The 18853-nt window shown below is 38.7% G+C and overlaps 1 protein-coding gene across 2 annotated transcripts in view; it reads right to left on the bottom strand.

Moving 5' to 3' along the window:
- Positions 1-14616, bottom strand: part of Cpr (Cytochrome P450 reductase) — a 93312-nt gene extending 78696 nt beyond the window's left edge. The window contains exons 1-2 of one of the 2 annotated variants that reach the window (XM_070086639.1): positions 14399-14616; positions 3049-3240 (exon numbers count right to left, since the gene is read on the bottom strand). In XM_070086639.1, coding sequence (XP_069942740.1) covers positions 3049-3239 — 191 coding nt within the window. In that variant the 5' untranslated portion in view covers position 3240; positions 14399-14616. The remainder of the gene's footprint in view (positions 1-3048; positions 3241-14398) is intronic. The other variant, XM_070086638.1, reaches the window with a different exon arrangement.
- Positions 14617-18853: the final 4237 nt, after the last annotated feature.

Below are 18853 nucleotides of genomic sequence, written 5' to 3'. Positions count from 1 at the left end.
GGAGGGAAGGAGTACGGAGGAAGTGAATGTATTCAGATACAGTGGAACCCCGTTTTTTTACTTAATCCATTCCAGAAGGTCAGTCTAAAACCGAAATGTATGAAAACTGAATTAATATTTCCCATAAGAAATAATGTAAATACAATTAATCCATTCCAGACACCCAAAAATACTAACAATACATTTTTTAAAGAATAGCTAAAGTTTTACATACAAAATACAATGAGAAATAAATATAATTGACTAATTTTAATGATAATTGAACATTACATACCTTTATTAAAGACTCTTGTTGGCATATTAAAGAAGGCGAGGAGGAGAGAGGGAGTTGGGGTTATTGTTTGGAAGGGGAATCCACTTCCATAAGGACTTCAGGTATCAAAGCCCTCTCTAGGGTTACTTCCCTTTGGTTTTTACTGGCACTGGACCCCTGCCGCACTAAAAATCTGTCCAGAAAGCTCTGTTTCTAGCATCTCTAAGATTTGCCAAAAATCGGACAAGGTATTGTCACTGAACATATTGCAGATATGGCTTGTATCAACTTTGTCAGGGTGATATTTTTCAACAAAAGTTTGCAATTCATTCCACTTCACACACATGTCCTTAATCAGTTAAGAAGGCACCTTCTCCCCACTCTCTTCCTCCTCCTCTGAAGCAATTTCCTCAGCTGTGGTCTGCTGCTGTTCCAGATGAAGGTCTTGCAGCTCTTCAGTGGCTAGCTCTTCCCTGTGGTCCTCTACCAACTCTTCCACATCCTGGCCACTCACATCCAACCCCATGGACTTCCCCAAAGACACAATACATTCTACAACAGGTATAGGGTCAACAGGGTCAGCCTCAAACCCTTCAAAATTCTTCTCTTGGTGGGAAACTGCTGACGTGTTAATAAAAAATGTAACTATGTATATGCATCTGAGGAGAGTTATTAAATGGAGAGTTAGAGGTATTGGGAAGATGGAGGGAATATTTTGAGGAATTGTTAAATGTTGATGAAGATAGGGAAGCTGTGATTTCGTGTATAGGGCAAGGAGGAATAACATCTTGTAGGAATGAGGAAGAGCCAGTTGTGAGTGTGGGGGAAGTTCATGAGGCAGTAGGTAAAATGAAAAGGGGTAAAGCAGCTGGGATTGATGGGATAAAGATAGAAATGTTAAAAGCAGGTGGGGATATAGTTTTGGAGTGGTTGGTGCTATTATTTAATAAATGTATGGAAGAGGGTAAGGTACCTAGGGATTGGCAGAGAGCATGCATAGTTCCTTTGTATAAAGGCAAAAGGGACAAAAGAGAGTGCAAAAAGTATAGGGGGATAAGTCTGTTGAGTATACCTGGCAAAGTGTATGGTAGAGTTATTATTGAAAGAATTAAGAGCAAGATGGAGAATAGGATAGCAGATGAACAAGGAGGCTTTGGGAAAGGTAGGGGGTGTGTGGACCATGTGTTTACAGTGAAACATATATAAGTGAACAGTATTTAGATAAGGCTAAAGAGGTTTTTGTGGCATTTATGAATTTGGAAAAGGCGTATGACAGGGTGGATAGGGGGGCAATGTGGCAGATGTTGCAGGTGTATGGTGTAGGAGGTAGGCTACTGAAAGCAGTGAAGAGTTTTTACGAGGATAGTGAGTCTCAAGTTAGAGTACATAGGAAAGAGGGAGATTATTTCCCAGTAAAAGTAGGCCTTAGACAAGGATGTGTGATGTCACTGTGGTTGTTTAATATATTTATAGATGGGGTTGTAAGAGAAGTAAATGCGAGGGTCTTGGCAAGAGGCATGGAGTTAAAAGATAAAGAATCACACAAAGTGGGAGTTGTCACAGTTGCTCTTTGCTGATGACACTGTGCTCTTGGGAGATTCTGAAGAGAAGTTGCAGAGATTAATGGATGAATTTGGTAGGGTGTGCAAAAGAAGAAAATTAAAAGTGAATACAGGAAAGAGTAAGGTTATGAGGATAACAAAAAGATTAGGTGATGAAAGATTGGATATCAGATTGGAGGGAGAGAGTATGGAGGAGGTGAATGTATTCAGATATTTGGGAGTGCACATGTCAGCGGATGGGTCTATGAAAGATGAGGTGAATCATAGAATTGATGAGGGGAAAAGGGTGAGCAGTGCACTTAGGAGTCTGTGGAGACAAAGAACTTTGTCCTTGGAGGCAAAGAGGGGAATGTATGAGAGTATAGTTTTACCAATGCTCTTATATGGGTGTGAAGCATGGGTGATGAATGTTGCAGCGAGGAGAAGGCTGGAGGCAGTGGAGATGTCATGTCTGAGGGCAATGTGTGGTGTGAATATAATGCAGAGAATTTGTAGTTTGGAAGTTAGGAGGAGGTGCGGGATTACCAAAACTGTTGTCCAGAGGGCTGAGGAAGGGTTGTTGAGGTGGTTCGGACATGTAGAGAGAATGGAGCGAAACAGAGTGACTTCAAGAGTGTATCAGTCTGTAGTGGAAGGAAGGCGGGGTAGGGGTCGGCCTAGGGAAGGTTGGAGGGAGGGGGTAAAGGAGGTTTTGTGTGCGAGGGGCTTGGACTTCCAGCAGGCATGCGTGAGCGTGTTTGATAGGAGTGAATGGAGACAAATGGTTTTTAATACTTGACGTGCTGTTGGAGTGTGAGCAAAGTAACATTTATGAAGGGGTTCAGGGAAACCGGCAGGCCGGACTTGAGTCCTGGAGATGGGAAGTACAGTGCCTGCACTCTGAAGGAGGGGTGTTAATGTTGCAGTTTAAAAACTGTAGTGTAAAGCACCCTTCTGGCAAGACAGTGATGGAGTGAATGATGGTGAAAGTTTTTCTTTTTCGGGCCACCCTGCCTTGGTGGGAATCGGCCAGTGTGATAATAAAAAAATAAATATGCATCTAAGTTAAATTTTCAAATTACCATGTACTATGCTAACAGTATTCACCTGGTTCTTCTGAAGGAAAAATAGATATATCCACAAAAACAGTCACCTAAGTTGTAGTTGAGCTATCCCATGTTTCCTGAATGGCTGCTTGTTTATATCAAGTTTCTCTATGTAAATAGTATTAAAAACAAAACCAATAATACTCACGATATGGTGAAGCTCTTAATTGCTGGAACGTCCTCTTTTTTGTTGCCATCTCGAAGGAAGAAGTAATAAATAGACACACCAGCAAGCAGAGTAAGAAGCACTAAGTCCAACATACCAACTAAAGGTTCAGCTCCAACCTCTTCAGCTGCTTCTGCTGCTGCTTCCATAACCTTTTCTGGTGCTCCCTCCATCCTGAAGCAAAAACCCTAATATTCATCTTTTTTATTTAATACAGAGTGAAGCCAGCCTGAATGAAATTAGGTACTGGAGATTCAATTCAGTAACAGCAAAGTCCACTTGTGTACTTTGATTCATGGATCACAATATGTGAATTCCTTTCAAATTCAGTGCTTTATAAAGCCATGCTTTTAAACCAAACTTGCCACATAGCCTTATCTGGCAAGTAAATGTCACCAGCAGGCTCCCACAAGGATCACTACTTGCCAAATACTTGTATGTAAACGACTGTCAAAAAATGAAAAACTACTGTATATAATAGTTATGGATGATGCAAAAATATTATGTACAATAAGTATAGCACTGTACTTTATAAGATCTTGAAAAAATAAAAGCGAATGGATGTGATGTTGCCCCCAGCTAGAATCCAGTCATTCTTTTAAGTACTGGCCTTATCACTCATGCTATTAAGTGCTGATATGAGATTTTAGTAGGCCCACACCTATGGTAAATCTTACTGATCTAACACTAATGTATGTACCAGGGTATTACTGATTAGTTATTTTGAGTTGGAGGTAAAGCAACAGCTTCTTTAAAGAAACCCAGAAAAAAATAGCAAGAGGAGGAAGCTGGAGACTGGCTTCTATTCATGGAAGTTAAGCTGCAGTCCTCTTAGGCTATTAGGGAACCTTACAAAGTGAACTATCCGTAAATTTACTTATCTGTCAATCTACTTTGTATTCCCATTTCTCATAGTTGTGTGAAAGATCACAGCAATAACTCGCCCATATACTCTCATTATTAGTGTAATTAATAGTCATATTCCCTCACATCTGTGTGTCAATTTCCCCATTATTATTTTCTTAATATTTAAAGTACACACTGGTAAAAAAAAAAAAGTAGGTTAAGTGGTAAAAGTGTTCAATTACAAGGTGAAGCAAAAGTTCTCACTCCTGGATGTGGCATGGATAATGAAGATTTCCTTGCAACATGAACAAGGCGAGCAAGAAGTCACAATTGTAAACTTCAAAAAAAAGTAGAGTAGAAAGAAAACTAGTTTTTCACAGTAAGGTGAACAGAATGCAAGTACAGCATCTAGGAGGAAGTACAGTATGAGATTCATCCTCAAGAAATTTTTATGACAACCAATACAGTGAAGAAGGAACAACTTAAAGCTCCAGTAACTGCAGACACTGAAGATGGGACACCATCAGCACAGCTCTGCTCCATTAACTAGACAAGGAAGATGGGACACCATGAGCATGGTTCTGTCACTGTGACTACTAACATGTACTGTCAGTAAATCCCGTGAATGCAAACTGGCAATCCTACTTTTGAAGTGGAAAATTCATTAAACACTCATAAATGTTCACTTTGAAACAAACTGATGAACAAACTAGCACAGGATTACAGTACTGTACTGCATTATTTTGGTATGAATACTGTTCTATGAATAGATCCTCTTTAATACTAAGTTCTTTAATACAATGCCAATAATTCCTTAAATATTTCATTGTGAACTTCAATACCTTAAACTTCAACCTGACTTCTAAGCTACTGCTACAACCAGTATACGTATTATACATGCAGATCTACAGCATGATTGACAATGCATTTAAGTGAAAGTTTTAAAATAATATACAATATGTATCCCATTAACCTTCAACTTCTGATAAATACGAAGAGTGATATGATAGAGAAGTAGGACTAGCAGCTTTATCCAGTACAATATTAAATAATAATTTAACCTAATTCTAACCTACCTTACCTAAATTGCATCTTTTTAAGAGAGAAACCGAAGATTTCTGCGAGGAGAACGTTACTTTAAAGTTGATTTATTATTAAATTTTGCTGCAATTAAATTACATTTCATTCTGTATATGCAGGTACAGAAGCTGTAACTGTGAAGGTTGTTTGAATTTCATAATGGCTAAGAATGGAGTACTAATTATCAACAGCAGGTTAACTATTTAGACTTTTTATGTATTGCATTTATGGCAATAAACTTGCTCCTTAGAGCAAAAGTTGTGCCTTGGTCTGGCACTGGACAACTTTTTGTATGAACAGTATAATTAATTAAAATTTAACAGTACAAAATCTTGCCTCCCCAAATTTAAAAATACCAATTTTACACCTGCCAGTACTAGTTATAGTTGCAAATTTATTGATATTAGACAGATGTCAAGATTATGTGTCAACATTAAAATAGCCCTACCTATAATATTAGGGTCAGAATGAGCTGACCCATATGCTCATATAGACAATGAGGTTTAATCCAAAATGGAGGATAATAGATACAATTTCCATGGATCAAGAGCACTTCACCAACATTGAGGATTACCTGCTTAAAGCCAATTATTAGATAAATTGTAATGTGTCACATAACCACTGATATATAATGTACACAAAAATGCAAAAAATATTAAAAAGAAGTTTGGCCACAACGGAAGACATCCCAATAATTTTTGTAATTTACCAATCACATTCAAAATATTTTAATCATATGAATGCATCCACCTTAGTCCTGAACTTACATTAAAATTAGTCAGACTACAACCTGACTATTATATTTAGCTGACTACTACTTAGTGAAGCTTGGACATTAATTTATACAGTGAACCCTTGAGTTTTGTAAGCCTTGCGCTTCATAAATTTCGCCTTTCGACAATTTTTTTCGTCAAAATGTAGCCTCGTGGTTCGTAATTTGCCTTGCCATTCGTCGGTCGTCCAGAACACGTACGAGAGGCCTCCCAGTGTCCACGCCACACAAAGGCACCCCACACACCATTCCCAGTCAGTGTGGCATTGTTTATTGGCGAGTGTCCATCACCCCATGCGTTCATACAATACATTTCGTAATATTCCATTCTTTTTTGTGCTTGCAACTGCTAAATAAGCCACCATGGGACCAAAGAAAGCTTCTAGTGCCAGATCTTTGGTAAAGAATGTGAGAAACATGATAGAATTCAAGAAAGAAATCATTGCAAAATATGAAAGTGGCATGCATGTGGCCCATCTTGCCAGGATGTATGGGAAGCCCCATACAACCATCACTTCCATTGTGGCCAAGAAAAAGGAAATCAAGGAAACTGTTGTTGCAAAAGGTGTTGATATGCTCACAAAAGAGAGGCTGCAAATACTCGATGTTGAGAATTTGTTGTTGATGTTGATCAACCAAAAACAGTTAGTAGGAGATAGTGTTATGCAGTTGATAATTTGTGAAAAGTCAAGGCAGTGGCATGCCCATCTCATAAAGAAAATGCCTGGAACAAGTGCTGATGTTAGTAAATTTAAGGCCAGCAGAGGCTGGTTTGAGAGATTTAAGAGGCATAGTGGCATACACAGTGTGGTAAGGCATGGCAAGGCTGCAAGTTCTGACAAATGTGCAGTAGAAAAATTCGTGCAGGAATTCAAGAACTATGTAGAGGCTGAAGGATTCATCCCCCAACAAGTGTTATTGTGATGAAACAGGCCTCTTTTGGAAGAAAGTGCCAAAGAGGACCTACATCACGCAGGAGGAAACGGCACTGCCAGGGCACAAGCCTATGAAAGACAGGCTAACTCTCATGTTCTGCGGTAATGCTAGTAGGGATTTCAAAATGAAGCCTTTATTTGTGTATCACTCTGAAATTCCCAGTGTTCAAGAAACAGTGTCACCAAGAGTAAATTGTGTGTGATGTGGAAGGCTAACAGTAAGGCATGGGTCACGAGGGAAATTTTCCTCGATTGGTTCAATGAAGGGTTTGGCCCGAGTGTGAAGAAATACCTCCTGGAAAATAAATTGTTACTCAAGTGCCTCCTGGTAATGGACAATGCTCCTGCTCATCCTCCAGACTTGGATGACCATATGGTGGAGCAGTTTAGTTTAATCACAGTGAAGTTCTTGCTCCCTAATACCACTCCTTTCATCCAGCCCATGGACCAGCAGATCATTTCAAACTTCAAAAAACTCTACACTAAAGCAATGTTTCAAAGGTGTTTTGATGTGACCTCAGATGTGGAAGAATTGGTGGAGGACCAGAGTGAAGAGCTGCAAGACCTTCATCTGCAACAGCAACAGACCACAGCTCAGGAAATTGCTTCAGAGGAGGAGGAAGAGAGATGGAAGAAGTTGCCTTCTTCAAAGATTAAGGACGTGTGCAAAGCGGAGTGAGGTACAAACGTTTGTGGAGGAACATCACCCTGACAAAGCTGTAGCAAGCTGCGTTGGCAACATGTACAATGACAATGCCTTGTCCCAATTTAGGCAAATTTTAAAGAGATGCCAGAAACAGAGCTCTCTGAAACAGCTTTTTGACCGACAGGTGCAGTGACAAGCTGGTCCTAGTGGCATTAAAAAGCAAAGAAGGGTAGTAACCCCAGATAAGGACTTGGTACCTAAAGTCTTTATGGAAGGGGATTCCCCTTCCAAACAATAGTGTAACTTCTCCATCCTCTCCCCTCCTGTCCTCCATACACCAATAAGAATCTTCAATAAAGGTAAGTGTGATATTATTGTTTTATACTTTATGTCTCATTGTTTTATGTAAATCTATATTTAATGTAAAAAAAATATTTTTTGTTAATACTTTTGGGTGTCTGGAACAGATTAATTGGATTTACATTATTTCTTATGGGGAAAATGGTTTTGCCATTCATAAATTTCGCCTTTCGTCAGACTCTCTGGAACAGATTAACTACGAAATTCGAGGGTCTACTGTATTTTAAAATACAAATAACACATGTACACAACAGAATACACAAAAATTTCTTACTCAAATTGTTATTTTGGGAGATATTACCAAAAATAGTACATATAGTCAATCATTAGTTTGCATGTAAGATACACACAGTGGAACCTCAAATATCGAACTTTTTTCGGTCCAGAAGGCTGTTCAAGTGCCTTTACTGAATGAATTTATTCCCATCAGGAATAATGTAAATTAGATTAGTCCATTTCAGACCCTCAAAAATACACTTACAAAAGCACTTACAAAAATACACTTACATAATTGGTTGTGTAGGGAGCAGTTTGATTTTTGAGGTTCCACTGTATATGGAAATAACTGGACCATTAAGGTTCCCTTCATTTTCTACAAATATGTACTCGTATAGGTTAGACAAAACAAAAGTACAAGAAAATTAATATAGTATTACGATACCTAAACTCAGTACCTGACCAGCTGGGCCGTGGTTCGTACGTTGGTTTATGTGCGGCCAACAGTAACAGCCTGGTTGATCAGGCCCTGATCCTCCATGAGGTCTGGTCACGGACCGGGCCACTGGGTCGTTGACCCCCAGAACCCTTTCCAAGTACTCCAGATAATTATAATAAAATTGATATAAAGTATTCAAACATGCCAAGTTGAAATAAGTAAACACTACTAACACACTATACTAACCTTTATCAATTCTTTGATTACTGTTATAATAGAGGTGTTAAACCCCCCAAAAAAGTCATACAATGCTATACATAAATTAAATAATGGAACAGGTGAGGACTGAACCCAAGGCAGGAGAGTGCTATATAAGTAAGTTGTTTAACCCTTTGACTGTCGCAACCCCCAATCCTGAGGTGTCTCCTGGTGTCGCAAAATTTAAAAAAAAAAAAAAAAAAAAATTTTTATTATGAAATGATAGAGAATCTTTTCCCGATTGTAAAGACACCAAAAAAACTAAATTTGATGGAAAACTGACGGAATTACGCTCTCGCAAAGTTAGCGACCTCGGCGATATTTACAAATCGGCGATTTCGCCCACTTTGAGCCCTATTTTCGGTTAATTCCATTATTCCAGTCAACCAAACTCATAGCTATTCCTTCAGAACTCTATTTTTTCCATCGATGAGTATAAGAAACTGCCCATTTACCGATTTCAACTACCCAATAACATGGTCAGAAAGTTGCAATTTGGCCAATTTCACGAAAATTAAAAAATATGACAATTTCAAAATAAGGACCAGAATGAACAATGCAGACATTCCTGGCTCAAAAATAACATTTTCTTTGTTCATCAGTCATGTCTCCAGGCCCCTGTGATATTACTCTTGCTTTTTATTTTGAAATTTTATTCAAATAAAAAATGGAAGATTTACTGTTATGCAGACTACTGCAATACTGTAATAATTGTAAAAATTACATCAACCCATTCATGACTGCATATTAGAATGGCTATTTGGACATTTGTTAGACAATGACATCATTTGTTTACTTTTGAACATTGGCAAAAATCAAACTTTTCCCGTACTTTGTGCTCCATTTCCAGGTTCTTTTTATAGTAAAATTAATCAAAATCACCTCTATTTCTATAATATTGTTTCCATTCTATCAAATGAGACCAAGAAAACGAGAATACAACCACAAATACTATATGAAAATAGACCACGAAGTCGGCATTTTAATTAAAAAAAAAACGGTCGGCGTTTTTTTTTCTCATTATGCACTGCGAGCTCCAGGATTTTTTTTATATGGTGCACACTGAACACACAGACCCATTCTCTCACATGTGGGCCTACCAGCTTTCTCCTGCCTGATTTGAAGCCGCTAGAATTTATGAGTATACAGTATATACGTCAAACACGGTACCTCGTAAACGTATATATACGGCTGCGACAGTCAAAGGGTTAAGTGATGTGTTCCCCGTTACACTGGGCATTAAAAGCATTTACCTTTTTCAGCTTATTTTTCATGACATAGTGTGTGGCTTCTGTTTTCCCAAGGTGAAGTGATACAATGCTGTCTATTAACCTTTTGCTGCAGGATTTTAGTTCCAGTAATAGTACATTAGCTATATCTTGTTGGTCTTTACATGAGACTAGCAAAGTACTGTCGTCTGTATACAACAAACTTACACTTGACACTGATGGACATGTCATTCTCATGACAATAATACAATAATAATAAGAGGCCCAGAATACTACCTTGCAGAACCACATATGCAGGAGTTCTGATTCTGTATTATTGATCTTAATGTGTTTCCTGTTGCTCAGGTAGGAGTTAAAGCAATCTACAGAGCGTATGTTGATGGTTTGTAGTTTCCTACAATATAGTCAGCAGTATTGAATGTCTAGAGTCACCATACCTGAGATTCCCTAATGACATTTGAGTTCTCAGGTAGTCCATCAGATTACCTTGGGAGGTATTGGTTCCGTAAGATCTGCGAGCCTAAGTAGGCAGATGCTGTGCTTACCTATAGAGGAACTTCAGTCTGGCATTTGCTTTCTTTACTACATTTTCCCTATCAATTTTTCTGACATGCATGGGTCAAAGGGGATTTCCAAATATTTCACTGAAGATACTTAAGTGATGGGTTCCCCATTACAATGGATATCAAAATTATTTACCCACTTCAGTATGTTTTTTATGCCAGAGTATGGCTTCTGTTTCCCCAAGATGTAATGATAGACGTTATATCTTATATCTTGTTCAACATGAGAGAAATCCATCAGATTACATTTACTAATAAAATACAAAAGGCAAATTTTTTTTTCTCCCTTTTTGCATCTTCATTATCTATCTATTCTTAAGGTTGAACTAAAAAAAAAAGTGTGCTGTTGCCTTTGGCTCACTTAGGGACTTTATTTCAATAGCATTTTATTTGTGTAGTGTAGAGGGTGTTTGATGCATGCTGATTTCAGTTCCAATAACCTTAAAATATTGAGGGATTATGGTTTTAGCAGTTTAGTAAATATTTTTTTTTTTATTATCACACTGGCCGATTCCCACCAAGGCAGGGTGGCCCGAAAAAGAAAAACTTTCACCATCATTCACTCCATCACTGTCTTGCCAGAAGGGTGCTTTACACTACAGTTTTTAAACTGCAACATTAACACCCCTCCTTCAGAGTGCAGGCACTGTACTTCCCATCTACAGGACTCAAGTCCGGCATGCCGGTTTCCCTGAACCCCTTCATAAATGTTACTTTGCTCACACTCCAACAGCACGTCAAGTATTAAAAACCATTTGCCTCCATTCACTCCTATCAAACACGCTCACGCATGCCTGCTGGAAGTCCAAGCCCCTCGCACACAAAACCTCCTTTACCCCCTCCCTCCAACCTTTCCTAGGCCGACCCCTTATTTAGGCACAGGTACACAAATACAGTGGACCCTCAGATATTGGCTGTTCCGGATTTCGGCCACTTTTTTGGCCAAAATTCTATCCTGGATTTCACCCAGCAACTTGGAAATCGGCCGTATTGGATGCGTCCACCCGCCACACATTTTGTTATAATCCATTGTTTTTTGTGGTTGTTTATCGAGTGCGACTGCGAAATAAGCTACCATGGGCCCAAAGAAACACGTTACATAGTATATAAAAACATGCAATGTTTATATGCAATGTATGTTTAATAATAATCACTCTTAGGCACATTAAATATCTTATTTTAGGTTAATACAGACATTTTCATTAATCTATGATATTTTCTTCAAAATTATATAAGAAACACGTTGCATAGCATATGAACATGTAATGTTTATATGCTATTGAGTGGCGAGTCGGGAGGAGAGTAAACATTACGTTTCCTCTGATTCAGTTAGAGAAAACTGTGAATCTGGCGTCTGGCCCAGTCACCGCCCTTCATACGCAGTTGTTTACAATTCTCAGCATGAATTATTCATTACTTCTCCCTTTGTTTATGATGGCATCTAAAGGTAGTTATTAGAAACGATTAAACTCGGTGAACATGGTAATAATATGGGTGTGTAGTGTAGCCCAGGGGGCCACATACGTGTATGTACCTACATCTACCGCTGCCTACACTTGACTTTCTACAAATAAATACTACTCACCTCTTGCCCTACAACTGGAGGAGATAATAACTAGAACAGAGTATACTACTGACTCCGGCCATACAATAGAGCGGAAAAATAATGTAAGGGACCTGGGAGTAGTAATGTCTGAGGATCTCACTTTCAAGGATCACAACAGGGCCACGATCGCACGTGCAAAGAAAATGATAGGATGGATAATGAGAACTTTCAAAACGAGAGATGCCAAGCCCATGATGATCCTTTTCAAATCACTTGTTCTCTCTAGGCTGGAATACTGCTGTACATTAACATCTCCATACAAAGCAGGTGAAATCGCAGATCTAGAGAGTGTACAGAGATCCTTTACTGCACGTATAAGTTCTGTCAAGCACCTTAACTACTGGGAACGCTTGGAAGCACTTGACTTGTACTCGTTGGAACGCAGGAGGGAGAGATATATCATAATCTACACTTGGAAAATCTTGGAAGGAATGGTCCCAAATCTGCACACAGAAATCACTCCCTACGAAAGTAAAAGACTGGGCAGGCGATGCAAAATGCCGCCAATAAAAAGTAGGGGCGCCATTGGTACACTAAGAGAAAACACCATAAGTGTACGGGGCCCAAAACTGTTCAACAGCCTCCCATCAAGCATTAGGGGAATTGCCAATAAACCCCTGGCTGCCTTCAAGAGAGAGCTGGACTGATACCTAAAGTCAGTGCCGGATCAGCCGGGCTGTGGCTCGTACGTCGGACTGTGTGCGGCCAGCAGTAACAGCCTAGTTGATCAGGCCCTGATCCATCGGGAGGCCTGGTCATGGACCGGGCCGCGGGGGCGTCGATCCCCGGAATAACCTCCAGGTAACCTCCAAGTAAGTAAGTAACGAATGTACTGTGACAGTAAATGACAAAGAAGGGAAGTAACCCTAGAGAGGGTTTTGATACCTTATGGAGGGAGATTCCCAACTCCCTCTCCCCTTCTCGCTTTCAATACGCCAATAAGTCTCTTCAATAATGGTATGTAATATTCATTTATCATTAAAATTCGTGCTTTATATTTATTTCATTGTTTTCTGTATGTAAAACTATAGTTAATCTTTAAAAAATGTATTTTTTGTTAATATTTTTGGGGTGTCAAATGGATTAATTGGATTTACAATAATTCTCATGGGAAATATTTCGGTTTTTGGCCTTTCCGGATTTAGGCCAACCTTCTGGAATGGATTACGGTCGATAACCCGGCCGATAACCGAGGGTCCACTGTACAATTATCATATAGTGTAAATTACCTAGGATAACAAATAAAGTCAAAGTGACTCATTTCCAGTGGGGTACTGGAGTATACCTGGAGGGTGTTCCAGGGGTCAATGCCCTCATGGCTCAGTCCATCATCATGCTTCACGGTGGATCAGAGCCTGATCAAACCAAGCTGTTACTGCTGGCCATATGCAAACTAACATACAACCCACAACCTAGTTATTCAGGTACTAATTTTAGGTCTCAGTCCAGCTCCCTCCTGAAGACAGTTAGTGGTCTATTGGTAATTCCCCTTATGTATGCTGGAAGGCAGTCGAACAGTCTTGGGCCACTGACATTTATTTTGTCTCTTAGTGCACTCGGTCCTGACCTATTTGTGCTTAACAATATTTTATTACATGTAAATTACATTAAACATATACTACATAAAAGAAGAAAAATACTGGTATTCTGTATTTGACTAAAAAACGATGAAACTTCGTTTAATATTACGAGAGAAATAAAAAAAAATAAGTTATCACATTCTCGCCACTAGTTTAATGCAGAGAATATCTGGTGATGAGGGTGATGGGCTGGTGTGAGAGTATATAATACTGAAATTAATACCAATAAGTAGGCGAAAACTTTGTTTTAATATATTACCCTGAGACACTTAAGAGTATCTTATAAGTAAGTTTATTCAGGTATACACAAATATAGTTACATAGAATTATCATACATAGCTTAAAGTTTTTTTTTGTACACAGGCAGGCATTAAGTACAATTATCATAGTGTAAATTACCTAGGAAAACTCAAAAAAGTCTGACAGAGTAATTTTATATATTTTATTGATTTGTTTTATGTCAAAAAAAGAATACATTCCAATAATGTTCTTATGCGTCCTTTGGCGTAATGAAGTGAAGCAAGAAGTCTGACACCGAGATTCACATCTTCAGTGTATATACCTTGAGAGATAACTTGAATCCCAGTTCTACTGCAAAAAATATTCTTCATACTAGCGCACAAGTAAATTACAGTCATAATGACCCCCGAGCCCTTCCCGTAGGCCTTAAAAACTAGCAAAAAATGAAGTGAGACGCCTAGACGCTAGTGATGCCAGCCAGCCTAGGGTCACAACCTCACCACTTGCACACAGTACAGACCCTTCAAGCTGCTATGTGAGTGTCTAAATACGATGAACTTACACTTGCCTTAATAGTAAGTGGCGAAGGGATGATGAAGAGCACAGTGGTGGAAGTTTATGTAAGACTGTACCCTTGTAGTCACCACTGCACCACTGACTGCTGCAACAGCTGATCCCTCACTCTCCTCTCACCCACCAGACTACTTTTTCCATGGCCTATTTACGCCATACGCGGCCTTCCCTGGGCCTTTTCTTGGGAATGATAAACACCATAGGTTCAATTAAACTGCAAGTATGGCTCTGAAGTTTACAAGAGAGCTCGAACGAGCTAAATAATGGGAATAACATAGAGTCTTATTAAATTAGTAGCTACCAACTCAGGCCAGACCAGAGTTTCAGCCTCTATCAAGGTCATAACTTTGTCTAACTTATTGGAAACCTGTATCACAAAACTAAATATTTTATATGATATACAATGGTTAAGAAACTATTCATATAGTAGCGTGGAGCCAATATGGCAATTAGTCTTTTTACTAAATAAAAAAAAATAAAATTTTAGATTTAGTTTCCAAGACCCAGTAATTTTTTCCTTGTTTTTATATAATCTTTGGTCTGGTTCTGTGCAATCAGCTTCCCAGGTCACCTATACTTCTTCATTCTATCCATATATAGTTATTCTATGCACCACTATAATGACACTGGGTACAAAAGAATGCAAAGTCATGATGTCTTGCACATTATACCTTGCATATAGTGTATATATGTATATAAACCTCTTTAAGAAAGACTCACTGTCAGCTAAAAATTTGTATATCATGACACCCCATGACGTGTGTATCTCTCAGTGTGCATACATTAACTTCAATGTATTTCTTTTTTGTATGTATTAAAGTATATTTGATGTTTGCGTCTAGGCGAATTCCACTTTTAAATGGCCCCATGTTCATTAAGTTAGGTAAGATATATCAGGAAATAGGACAGGTACTTCCTTACGCGGATCTTAGTCACATGATGGCCCACACCTGGAGCTTTTGGTCATCTGACCGAGGCCTTCCACTGGCTTACTCCTCCACCCCTTTTAAAAATTTTGGTTATGATTATAATAATTTTTGATCGCCAATAATACATACACCACATTGTGACTACCCTGATTTACATGATATTTTAATAGATGAGAACAGGAGCTGTGTTCAACCAATCTATCACAATCGCTCCTTATAAGTTTAATTATAGATAACTAAAATTAATAAAATAATCTCATTGGGGCCCCATCCTTAAACCCATTATCTCTTATCTTTATATTAATGCCACAAAATACCGATAAGTTGGTGAAGACACATGGATAACGCATAGGTATTTAACCAAGCACGGTACACACACGATATATATATATATATATATATATATATATCTATATATATATATATATATATATATATATATATATATATATATATATATATATATATATATATATATATATATATATATATATATATATATAAAATGGAGGGTTAAGATGAAGATGGTTAGGGAAAGCTTAATTAATGTTAGTATCGTAAGACACGAGAGAGAGAGAGAGAGAGAGAGAGATAGAGAGAGAGAGATGATCAACAAAATATGATGTAGTATTCACCTCAACTAAATCTAACATAGGTAAAATAGAATGTAAGAGCCTCCTATTTTTTTTTTTGTCACTCACGAGTCACACCAGGAAGTGACAGCGGGGGCACATAATTTGATATATAATTTAAATACAAAAGTAGACACACGGAAAAGCCACTATTTAATTCAGGGAAGCGCTAAACCCGTCGTGCCTTAGTGATGGGAAGTAATCGGACTTGATTCGAGGAAGGGGAGTGTGTCACTATCACTGATGAATGATATAGTAGGCTTGATGTAGGGAAGGACTACCTGCATATCACTATTTTTTAACAATAATATTTTTTTTTACAGAACTTCTAAGCATAATCTTACAAAAAAATTTCCCTGGTCCATTAATATGCCAAGTATTATCAGAGACATTTTGAATGACGAGGAATTTTTACAACATATATATCAGAGCTTTTAAAATATATTGCATCATAATGATAACCGTACCACCACAGATAACACAGTGATAACCTTCCATCACTGCCACTATTACATTCCTCGTATTAATTAAAAATAACCTTGGTCACCTATAACATGCCATATAATGTCAGGCTGGATTGTATCAACAAATTATGTAAGAAAGTTTATTTAGGTACAGGTACACAGAGATGCAGTTACACAAATTGTTATAGTATACTGGAGATGGTTTCGGGGGTCAACGCGCCCGCGGCCCGGTCTGTGACCAGGCTTCATGGTGGATCAAGGCCCTATCAATCAGGCTGTTACTGTTGGCCGTACGCAACCCGACGTACGCACCACAGCCCGGCTGGTCAGGTAGTGAGTTTAGGTGCATGTCCAGTGTCTTCTTGAAGACAGCCAGGGGTCTAGTAACATATGTGTAAATTACCTAGGATAACCCCCTCCCCCCAAAAAATAAGAAAGCGAGTTAATGTCATTGGGATCCTTTCTTCACCACTGTTATAAATTAGTGGGAGGTGCGCTAAACCCACGGGGGTTATGCATCACCTGATGGGTTGGAAGATAATGAACCCCGACAGAAGTATGGGGGGGGGCAAGGATGCCTCAGATTTTCTGAATCAAAAGACTTAGCAGCAGCGAGGCAGCTGTCAAGGACATATGTACTCGGGGGAAGGGGGATGGGGTAGGGGTTGTGGTATCTTCAAGGTTAATATACCGTCATGTCACTCTTAACTACTCGAGTAACATAACTCGCTTTCTTGAAGTTAGAGAATATATATATATATATATATATATATATATATATATATATATATATATATATATATATATATATATATATATATATATATATATATATATATATATATATATATATATATATATATATATATATATGCAGTGAAGCAGCAGACCGATTCGGGTACCACGGTCTTGTGTGCCGTAAATCCGAGGGAAAGATTGCAAGACATGAGGAGGTGAATAACATTATCAAGAGGAGCCTCACCACAGCCGGATGCCCAGCAGTAAGGGAGCCACCCCAGCTATGCAGATCTGATGGCATCCAGAAGCGTCCAGATGGTATCACCCTTCAAGCCTGGACAGATGGGAAGCAGATGGTGTGGGACTATACATGTGCATCCACCTTGGCTGATACCTATCTCCAATACACCAGGGAGGAAGGAGGGACAGCTGCCAGCTTCAGGGAGTCCCAAAAGTCTAGAAAATATGGAGAACTTGCCCATCATTATATGTTTGTTCCCACAGGCTCAGAGATCCTTGGCTCATGGGGAAAGAGTGCATCTAAATTCCTTAAGGAGATGGGAAAAAGACTCGTCAGAGTAACTAGGGATCCCAGGGTAGCTAGTTTTCTGTTCCAGCGGCTCAGTGCGGCTATTCAAAGGGGTAATGCCTGCTGTATTTTGGGCACACGTTCCAGTTCTGAGGAGCTGGATGAGATTTTCGCCTTATAATCGGTGATACACACGTAACAACATGTACCGTATATGCCACATTTATATCAACAATGTATCTCTTAAATCTTCTGTACCATATTACGTAATAAAATATTCCTATTGGTAAAAAAAAATATATGAAAAGATGGGGTGGTAGGGGAAGTGGAATGTTCAAACGACTTCAGGAAGAAATCCAAATATTCTTCCTTGAAGCTTTTTTATCCACTTCTCCGAGGCTGTGAGTCCCACATATATATATATATATATATATATATATATATATATATATATATATATATATATATATATATATATATATATATATATATATATATATATATTGGTTAGTAGATCTATGAAGTTTCTTTAAGAATTTGCATTGTCTACAGTTCGTGGGGATAGGCGCTGGATCTCGACCCTTGCAAACACATATCGGTGAATACACACACACACACACACACACACACACACACACACACACACACACACACACACACACACACACACACACACAAAAGACTAGTCCCGTAGCTAAGGGATATATCTTGACACTGGAGGATAGAAGGGATGTCTGGAGGGTAGAGGGAATAGGGGAAGGATATGATAACGAGGTAGAAAATAATGAGAGACATTGATAGGATGAACAGTGACAAAATGTTTCAGAGATAGGGAATAGGAACAAGAGGACAACTCGAAGATGAAAAGTCAGACGAGGTATAGGGAAATTAGGGAGTATTTCTTCAGTCTTAGAACTGTCAGGAAGTGGAATAACCTGGAGTGAAGTAGTAGAGACGGGATCCTTACATAGCTTTAAGAAGATGTACGATAAGGCTGTTGAAGCTAGGAGAGAGTGGACCTAGTAGCGACCAGCAAAGACGTGAGGCCAGAAGCTGTGAAACGAGCCCTGCAACCACATATAAATGAGTACAGACATACACACACACACACACGGATGAAAAATATAGCGGAGTCAGGCTCCACGCATAGCT

The sequence above is a fragment of the Cherax quadricarinatus genome, chromosome 19, assembly GCF_038502225.1.
Source record: "Cherax quadricarinatus isolate ZL_2023a chromosome 19, ASM3850222v1, whole genome shotgun sequence".
Taxonomy (NCBI): domain Eukaryota; kingdom Metazoa; phylum Arthropoda; class Malacostraca; order Decapoda; family Parastacidae; genus Cherax; species Cherax quadricarinatus.
Note: the sequence above shows the minus strand (reverse complement) of the source record. Positions and strands in the feature narration are given on the sequence as shown.